The following is a 10,378-nucleotide window of genomic DNA, read 5'->3' on the forward strand; positions in this document are numbered from 1 at the left end:
TTAGTTTCTCGACAAAAAAGATTTTGCTCGAAAAAAATGCTTTTCACATGAGAGGCATGGTTTTGCTTCCGCGACAGGCATCATTTTGCTTCTGTGAGACTCATAAACGAAAAAAATGCGTTTTTTTCATTAGAAGCACGCTTTTGCTTCCGCGAGAGGCACGGCCGTGCCACCTGAAAACGAAAAAAAAAACACGTTTTCTGTTTTAGGCGTAGTTTTGCTTCCGCGAGAGGCACAGCCATGCCTTTTAAAAACGAAAAAAACACATTTTTTTCTTCCGTCAGAGGCATGGTTTTGCTCCCGCGATAGGCACGGCCATGCCTCTCGAAAAGGAAAAAACACGCTTTTTTTGTACCGTGAGAGTCACGATTTTGCTTTCGTGAGATGCATGATTTTGCTATCACGAGAGGCACGGCCGTGCCTCTTGGAAACGAAGAAAAAACGTGTTTTTTTCGTGAGAAGCACGGTTTTGCTTTCATGAGAGGCATGGTTTTGCTTCCACGAGAGGCACGGCCGTGCCTCTCGGAAACGGTTTCCGAAAAGGGAAAAAAAGTGCTTCTAGTTTGGCTTTTTGTTCAATTTTTCGTCGAAACCGATCAACATGGGATCTTGTTTTGAAAATCTCGACGCGAGGAATATAACGGTAAAAACGGTTCAAGATTTGAACACATGGTTTAAAAGATAAAACGTTTGCCGAGGAGCGCTACGCTCTAACCATAAGGCTATCCACCCACTCGTGTATGGTGTCTTTGCTTTTTTCTTTTATTTCATTATTCACTTCTGTTTATTCCCTTTCTTGTTATTTTCTTTTTTTTGCTCGTCATTTTTTGTTTTCCTTAGTGCACCGTTTTTTAAAAATTCATAAAACCTTTTTCTTTAAATTGATGAACTTTGTTTTCAATTTCGATGAGCTTTTTTCAAAATTGATTAACTTTAAATTGATGTCCTCAATCTGTTTTCTGGCCACCACGTATTGATGATTTACGGAATTAGGAATGTCCGAATGGGATGGAACATAAACAGGGAAAGCACATGAATTTATTCGAACTAGTGCTAGTACATGTGTGTCCGACTAGCCACAGGCATGCACAAATTAATGAAATAATAATGGATAAATAGGAAAAATTGGCTCACCCCGGAGTGCGACCTGAGCGCACGCACCACGCAGGAAATGGCAAATGTTGGATCCTGGGAGCTTGGGAGGCTGTATGGTCGTATGGACCATGGGCATGGAGGTGCGTACTAGAGCGCGATCGTGAACGACGATGAGAGCCAGCAGCCAGCAAACATCGTGGATCATTCATTCGACCACTGCTCGGACAATGCGAGGAGCTCTTCCAAGTAGTCTGCTCCCAGGTCCTCCAGCTCCAGCACGCTCGACGCAGTATCAGCAGCAGGTTGTTTCTTTTTCTTGACGTCACCCTCCTGGCCCTTGCCCTTGGGAGTGCGCTTCCGCATGCAGTGGCGCCTCTTGAGCGCCAGCACGGGCGAGTCGTCCTCGCCCGCGGCCGCGGCTTTGCCGAGCTTCAGCACGCGCAGCGACTCCCGGACTCGCTCCACCGGGAAATTGAGCACGGCCGCGGGTCCGCGGGACGTGTAGGCCGCCTGGTCGTAGGTCAGCGCGGCGGCCTCCGGAGTGTCGAAGGTGCCCAGCCACACGCGCTCGCCGCTGCGCGTGGAGTCCCGGATCTCCGCCGCGTACTTGCCCCACGGCCGCCTCCGGACTCCGATCAGCTGCGGAGGCTCCGCCTTGGCCTTCTTTGCCTCCTGCTGCTCCGCCCAGGATGGTCCAGCAGTTGAGATGGAGGTGGCCTCCATGAGCGCGCTGAACTGGTCCATGTCCATGCCCATGCCCATGCCCATAGCACTCGCGGCGCCATCGTACTGATAGCTGCCGCCGCCGAAATTGAGGTACTGTGGGTGCTGCTGCTGCGCGTAAAGGGCAATGTCGTCGGCGGCGGCGTAGGACGGAGCCGCAGAGGAGGAGGAAGAGTTGGTGATGTCGTATGCGGCGTAGTAGTGGTTGTCGTAGGAGGACTGGGGCTGGGTAGAAGGAGACTGCTGGTATTGGTAGCCATAGGAGGAGGGCTCGGAACTGGCATAGCTCATGCCGTAGTAGCATGGGTTGTCATCATTTGTATAGGACCCATTGTTGTGGTCGTAGTAGCCGTAGCCGTTGTGGTTAGGTTCCATCACTTGATACTCCTGGCTAGGCTAATCTCTCCTGCTTAATTAGACAATTAAGCACTTCACGTAGTACGGTACTAGCTAGAAAGCAACTAACGTAACGAAGCCCTTATATAGAGCGATCGACTTGCCGTGAGTAAGAAATATATTTTGAGTTTGACTTAACATAAGATAAAGTGGTCAAATTAAGTAGGGGAGGGGTGCTCACCTCCACCATCTACAGGATTAACTCTAGATCTCAGAGACGGATTGTCACAATCTACCATCTTACCCTTCTTATGCATCCCACTCAAAAAAAGAGGGCGCTCCGGAGGTAGAAATAATACTCCCCAACAGAGCTCTTAAAATTGGGTATTAACTAGACAAACAATGGATACACTGTTTTTAAAGGGAAGAGAGAGGTAGACTGTCCCTTCGTTTCATCTTTATTTTCTGCAGGGTAGGGAGAAGTCTTGCGCCTTCCGTTTGTGAAGGCAAGTGACTTCGCAAACGGACCTTCCAAAGTCGGAGCTGTTGAGGTGGGGTCCTTGCGATGACGATGACACGAGACGGGTGGTCGGCTCTGGCGCTGGCTCGGTGTAAACTCAACGATTTTCTCATGCAATGCTCGTCGACAGAGTGGGAGCTGTCTGATCGTCGATGCGTGTGGCTAACTATTTGGCATTGGGCGGCGCAAGGCTCGACGCTTGTTTGCGGTGAGGGCTTCTTCGGTGGTCGTCGATGATGAAGTCGGAGTTGGCCTCGCGGAGGCGTAATGACGATGACGCCGGGCTGCAACCTCGACGACGCTTTTCTCCTCGGGGGCGTATGTGCTTTTTCTTGTGCGGGTTGCCAGGTCGCTGTGTGTGTCTTGTTTTCATGGGCCTGTTGTGACGGTTTTCATCCGGTTTTTCATTAACTAACCATGCAATTCTTTTTAACAATTTTTAATGAATGAGTCCTAAGGAATCGTGTTTAAAAAAATTGCCTTGCTAATGAATAAAGAAGGTTGGATACGCTCCTCTACAATACCTAGAGTATATGCGTATTCTTGTATCCAGGCTTGGATTCTCTCCATGTCTCTCTAACTGGTTCTTTTCCATAGCGTCACCAGCGAAGCAGTGTAAAGAAGAATCTACTACTCGCTTGCACTGGGAGGTTCGGCGGCTGCTGCACTAGCTAGGTACATGTTGGACAGATGTGCAGGTTATGTGTTCCCCAACATTGGCCAGACAAAGCAACAATATGACCATAGTATAGGTCAGCGACGCTTCCCGGAAGCAGTCAAGGGCCGGAGACAGCATGCAAGCACATGAAGCGGCTGTGGCTGCTAAAGTGCAGATCGATCACCAAGATAAATCGTTACTGTATACGGTACATACATAAATTTCAGTATGTCTGAGAATACATCTGTACATGTGTGGAGTATCTTCACTAGATCTTCTGTGAAAAGTCCAAACCACGCCGCCGCCTCCTCACGTGTCCAACCTCACCCCTACGGCCGTACCTACACAAATTTCCACATCACATTATATTCCAGTCAACGTGTAAAACCAGTATAATGGCATCTTCAACGCCGACCCGCAAATTTCTCGCAACTGTTCGGATTGCGCTGTCCGGACCGCGGGAGCCATCCAACGCGGTCCTGTATCGGTTCATGGCATGATCCGGACGTATTTTCTCCCACAAACCGAAGCCAAACGTGAAGGGGCTTTGCTGGAGTCCGCATACACGAAACGTCGCTCTCTACCCCCTATCCCACCAAAAGAAAGACGAAGCCCGCACTTTTGTAGCATCCATCACTGTTTTCACGCCAAAATCCTCCACTCTCTTCTTCCATTCCTCACCGCTCTCCGCCCAATTCCCGCTCTTTTCTCAGACACTCTCCTTCCTTCCGCCATCGATGCATGGAACCGTCGGAGAACCTGTCAGAGATGGAGCCGGCGGAGGTGCCGGAGGATACAAGCATCACGCTCGCTCGAAAGATCAGCTCAGCGACGCGACAAACTTGCCATGCCAAAGCGAAGGCCACGAAGGATGAGAAGCTTAAGAAGCGGTTGGTCACCGATGGGCCTGGTAGTGGCGATGGTCGTGGAGGTCATGGTGGATGAGGCGGTCGGCCGTGGCAGAGGCCGCCAAACGGGCGCGCCCACAGTACAGACGACGCCGTGGTCAGAGCCTTATAAGCCTCCATAATACACTAGTGCAGAATCGGACAATAGCACCGGTTCGTAAGGCCCTTTAGTGCCGGTTCGGTAACCGGCACTAAAGTGTGGGCACTAAAGTCCCTCCCCCCCTTTAGTACCGGTTCAGCACGAACCGGTGCTAAAGGGCAACCACGTGGCACGAGCCAGCTCCGGGGGCAGGGAGCCCTTTAGTACCGGTTGGTGACACCAACCGGTATTAAAAGGTTGGGGGTTTTGGGTTTATGATTTCTTTTTCATTTAATTTTGTGTTTTCCATTTAATTATTTTTTGTTTGCTGGTATTTTACGATACTACATATTGTACACGTTATACACATATATATAAATAGAATTCCTAGTAGAACTGATCATATATATATATATATATATATATATATCATCGAATGTCTCACAACCACCATTAATTAATTCACACATATACACACACATGTATATATATATACAATTATCTAGCTATGTACAATTTCTCCTAATGGTGCCTTCGGAGCTAGTGGCATGTAACGCCCTCGATGCGGCTATATCTCCCACGTGTCGAAGCACGACTTAGAGGCATAACCGCATTGAAAGCAATGTCGCAAGTGAGGTAATCTTCACACAATCCATGTAATACATAAGGAAAAGAGATACATAGTTGGCTTACAATCACCACTTCACACAAATACATGAATAAAGCATTACATCATCCAGATACAACCAAGGTCCGACTACGGAACCAAAATAAAAGAAGACTACCCCAAATGCTACACAGATCTCCGATCGACCCCAACTGGGCTCCACTACTGATCAACTGGAAACGAAACAACACAAAGGACAAGATCTTCATCGAGCTCCTCCTTGAGCTTGGTTGCATCACCTGCATGGTCCAACGGCACCTGCAAACTGGTTTTGGAAGTATCTGTGAGTCACGGGGACTCAGCAATCTCACACCCTCGCGATCAAGACTATTTAAGCTTAAAGGAAGGGTAAAAGGTATGAGGTGGAGCTGCGGCAAGCGACTAGCATATATGGTGGCTAACATACGCAAAAGAGAGCGAGAAGAGAAGGCAAAGCACGATCGAGAAACTATGATCAAGAAGTGATCCTAGAACAACCTACGTCAAGCATAACTCCAACACCGTGTTCACTTCCCGGACTCCGCCGGAAAGAGACCATCACGGTTACACACGCAGTTGATGTATTTTAATTAAGGTCAACTTCAGATTTTCTACAGCCGAACGTTAACAAATTCTCATCTGCCCATAACCGCAGGCAAGGCTTTCGAAAGTTTATATCCCTGCAGGGGTGTCCCAACTTAGCCCATCACAAGATCTCACGGTCAACGAAAGATATTTCTTCTAGCGGGAAGACCCGATCAGGCTCGGAATCCCGGTTACAAGACATTTCGACAATGGTAAAACAAGACCAGCAAAGCCACCCAGATGTGCCGACAAATCCCGATAGGAGCTGCACATATCTCGTGTAAAATTTTCTGTTAGGTACAGTTACAGAAAAATTCACACGGAAAGGTTGTGTCATGCATCACAGGATTTGTAGGAGTTCTTGGAGCCACAAAAATAACTTTAGAACCCAGAGAGGCCTCAGACCAGCATCATAGGCAATAAGATCAGGCAACATATGTTCTTATTAGTTTAATAGAAGAGAGAGGGATGGAAAAATAGACAAGAAAGCAGAATATAGCCAAGACAAGTAGCATCTATTCTTAAGCAGAGTATATGGATAGCATAGAAGAAATAGACAGGGTAGCACCCAACTGAACATCTGCTTCTGCAGAACACTGCACTCCACTTACACATGGTATTTTTCTGCAAATAGGACACCACACCCACAAGCACTTGGGCTAGTATCATTAGCAGTGCTGCTGTAAGTATATATAACAGCAGTAACATGTAACAACAAGTATAAGTAGCTATTACCCAAAGGTCAGCCAGACCAATGGGAATAGACAAAATTAAGTAACCAACTCCAGGAACTAGAGTAGCATATTCAGTTAACTGAATCCAAACACCCTTTTTATCCTTCAGTTTATGCTGTACTATAGTCAAGAGGATCTGATTGTCTGTAGTTCTCATCTCACAGCCATTCTGAAGCACTCGAACCGCAATGTCTTGAAATATCCCACCACAATTTGTTTAAAAAAATGTTTGTTTGCACCTCATCTACTGCTTGCTTCATATTAAGCCTGAACCATCACACCTGCTTAGCATATGATGGGGTCCAAAATCTGTATAACAGTTTAATTTTTTTTGCATGGAAAGGTTCACCCAAATTGCCATTAAGAGAAACCAGAGCTCGCTACAAAGTCTCGAATACTAATCTTTATAACTATGTGCTTTCTTTTCTATATTTTCTGACAGGTGGCACATATGTTTCTGATGCCATATTTGTTGGTTTTTTCTGGAGGGTGATGATGTCATGTCTCTACCGTAGATTAAAATAAATGGAAGTTTAAAAATATGAGAGAAGTTGTCTTGACTAATTACATGTTTATGTAAAAAAGAATAGCAGGGATATTTTACAACTCCTGTGTGTGTAGTTGCTTGTTTTTACTGTAGTTGTGGCTGCTTTCTTCTTGTATCATAAAAATATCCCCGCTGCTGTATTTGTGATGATGTTGTACTTGTGATGATGCTACTTGTGATCTTCTGAAATGACCCATTGGCGACTTCATTACGCGGGGATAATAATTTTGCAGGTACCCCGAGAGGCCCTTGAGTTTGCCGGAATGTCGATTAACTTCCGTTCCGGCAAATTCGGGTACTCCATATGTCCTATTTTCAGCAAAGGTCATATTGAAATTTTCCGTGAATTTTAGCATGACTTTGCTAAAAATAGGACATATGGGGTACTTGCGACTAATGCCTGTTATCATGCATGTTTTATGATCTGTTGTAAGGGTACTAATTGGTCTCTTCTACTGCTTATCAGAGATGGCGGGAAGCAGCCACCGCCGCTCTGCGACACCGCAGTACGAGTTGGATGCTTCTGAGTTCTTCACTATCATACTTGGGACTTCAGTATCATCCATGACGTAGGTATATAAAACGAGAGATCTCCCCTTCACCCATCTCATTATGATATCTGTTGTTTGCTACATCACTCATTGTCCCAAACTGCAGAGGCTGCCTGACAGTTTTATGAACATGCTGATGGGTAAAGATCTGCCAAATAATGTGAAGCTGCGACAGGCCGGTTGCGGGTTTCGCAGGCAGTGGGATGTGGAGTTGGTGATCAAGGAGGGCCACATGTACTTATCTCGTGGGTGGGAGAAGTTCTACCGTGCCTACGGCCTGCGGCTGGGGTACTTCCTTCTCTTCAGGTACGACGACGACGCCACCATGCTCATCATGAAGGTGTTCAACGCGACTATGTGTCGCATGCACTACACTAACGATGATGATGCCGGTACGTTCTGCCTCTTCTTATTCCTCTACATTTGGCTTTGTCTCACATCGATTGTTAACAGTCATTATTGCATTTGGACAGGTAATGGGAGCAGCAGCAGCGACACTGGCTACAGCCAAAGTAGCAGTGACTATGGCTGTAGCGAAAGCAGCAGCGATTCTGGCTGTAGCGAAAGCAGCAGCGATTCTGGCAGCAGCATAGACAACAAGAAGGATGATCCGGACTGGAGTGCGGGAGAAGAGGAGCAGAGTGGGGATGAGGAGCTGCAGGATGACGATGGACATCAAGCTGAGGATGACCTAGCACTGGTGGTGGCTGACCAAGGGCAAGAGATGGTGGTGGCTGACCATGGGCAAGATATGGTGGTGGCTGACCATGGGCAAGAGATGGAGGTGGCTGAGGATGACCTAGCGATGGTCGTTCCTGAAGGTGGCCTCGCGATGGTGGTGGTGCCTGACAATGACCACGCACCGGTGGTGGCGCCGGTGATCCCACAGCTGGGCGACATGACCACGCCAATTGAGGTAGAAGACTACATCCCACTGCCTCCACCGCCTCGCCGCTCTTGGCGCATCAGGCTGAGGAAGGAGAAGGAGAAGAACAATGCATGAGAACTGAACTTTGTCAGGTATGTCAGATCTCCAAAATGATATATATATATATATATACTTAGTTACCTATGTCATCTCTAATATGCTTAGTTTCCTATAGGTTAGCTTCATTTTACCTAAGTTGGCTCTAATATGCTAACTTAGAGCTTATATGCTTAGTTTCCTATAGGTTAGCTCCAAAATAACTTATGTTAGCACAAAATGATCAAGTTTACATAATAAACTTATAGTCTTTTTCTTATTCTTCTTCTTTTCGAAAATGACATAGGTTAGCTTCATTTTACCTAAGTTGGCTCTAATATACTAACTTAGATCTTATATGCTTAGTTTCCTATAGGTTAGCTCCAAAATAACTTATGTTAGCACAAAATGATCAAGTTTACATAATAAGCTTATAGTCTTCTTCTTATTCTTCTTCTTTTCCAAAATTCTTCTTATTCTTCTTCTAGTGTTCTTCTTCTTCTAGTATTCTTCTAGTCTTCTTCTTTTTCTTCTTCTAACTTCTTGTTTATCATTTTGCAGATTTGATTTAATTCACAGAAGCTTGCATGGATGGAGTGCTTCTTTTCCATTTGTGTTTTTATTTTGTATCAATGTGAAACTTTTGTGAATTGATGGATAACGGTGTTGGATGAACAATGTGAAACTTTTGTAATATGTAACGATGGAACTATGTGTTGGCTATGTATGTATATATGATGGAACTTGTGTGTTGGCTATGTATGTATATATGATGGAACTTGTGTGTTGGCTATGATTGTTATATGGATGCTTGTTGTATATATATGTGTTGGATATCTCATAGGTGAAATAGTGACCTGAGATTAAGAAAAAAAAATTAAAAAAATTGTTACTAATGGCGCACTACCATGTGGTGCGCCATTAGTATAGCAGACACTAGAGGCGCACCATGGGCAAAACTAATGACGCACTGCCTGGTGCGCCATTAGCATACCAAATACTAATGGCGCACCAGTGGTGCGCTATTAGTAAAAAATTCTAGTGGCGTGATACTAATGGCGCACCGGTGGTGCGCCATTAGTAGGCCTTTTCCTAGTAGTGTTCTTGACATTCACCATGAGGGACTCTCGATTGGAAATCTTGGTAATGTCCATGTACCATTGATGCAATTCATACATTCTTGTTGGGAGCTTCTTGACTTCGTCTGGCTCGACCAAAGGTTGGCCCCGAACATATTTCCGTTTTATTTCCTCCTCTCTAGTCGGAGACATGGGCTCGATATCGAGGAGTTGTCCAACAGTGATCTTGAGGATTTCAGCCTGCTCAATATGCTCCTCGGTTATTACCACATCGCCCAGCTCGGGAACGTAAACGGTTTGCCCACAATATTGGGCGCGCCTACTCTCATGTGTTTTTGGCACAACAAGCGGGGGGATCGATTGCGCCGCCTGTTCTCCTAGCCGGGGTACGGTTTTACCGCATGTTTTGCCAGCTGATTTGCTCGACCTCGAGCTCGCCTCTTTCTGTAGACGTGCTCGATTTAACTTTCTGAGGTGGCGCTCATAGTCTGTGTCAACAGGCTTGGGAGCTGGTGCGCTAGCCATATGAATGAAGTGGTCAATCTTTTCCTCAGGCACTTTCTCCCTTAGCGGCGGTGGCGGTTTTGGGTGCAAAATGGGTTTCCACCTCGGCCTTCGATATGGCTGCGTTTTCCTCCTCGGACTTGTCGTAAGGCCTCTGCGGAAGAGGCACGAGGCTGCTTGGACCATATTGAAATCGCTTGCCTCCGCCTGTACCTCTAGTACTACCTCGACTTGTACCGCTACGCACCATAGCTGAGGCGGCTCTCTTCCGTGATTGCTGAGGCGGCAAAGACGGCTGACGTGGCTGAGTTGGAGGAGGAGGAGGAGTGGCCTGAAGCTGTGCCGAACTTGGAGGAGGAGTGGCCTGATGCTTTGCCGGACTTGGAGGAGGAGGAGTGGCCTGAAGCTGTGCCGGACTTGGAGGAGGAGTGGCCTGACGTGTTGGTGGA

At 46.6% G+C, this 10,378-nt stretch overlaps 1 protein-coding gene across 1 annotated transcript; it reads right to left on the minus strand.

Annotated features, from left to right (window-relative positions):
* Window positions 1-1,296: 1,296 nt before the first annotated feature.
* Window positions 1,297-2,193, minus strand: LOC119318571 (ethylene-response factor C3-like). Its single transcript, XM_037593150.1, has one exon. It carries the CDS (start codon window positions 2,191-2,193, stop codon window positions 1,297-1,299), a length of 897 nt encoding a protein of 298 aa, XP_037449047.1.
* Between the last annotated feature and the right edge of the window lie 8,185 nt (window positions 2,194-10,378).

The sequence above is a fragment of the Triticum dicoccoides genome, chromosome 6A (assembly GCF_002162155.2).
Source record: "Triticum dicoccoides isolate Atlit2015 ecotype Zavitan chromosome 6A, WEW_v2.0, whole genome shotgun sequence".
In the NCBI taxonomy this organism is placed as follows: Eukaryota; Viridiplantae; Streptophyta; class Magnoliopsida; order Poales; family Poaceae; genus Triticum; species Triticum dicoccoides.

What these genes read in the sequence shown, in the direction of transcription:
- LOC119318571 (XM_037593150.1), bottom strand. Translation starts at nt 2,193, where the DNA reads ATGGAACCTAACCACAACGGCTACGGCTACTACGACCACAACAATGGG.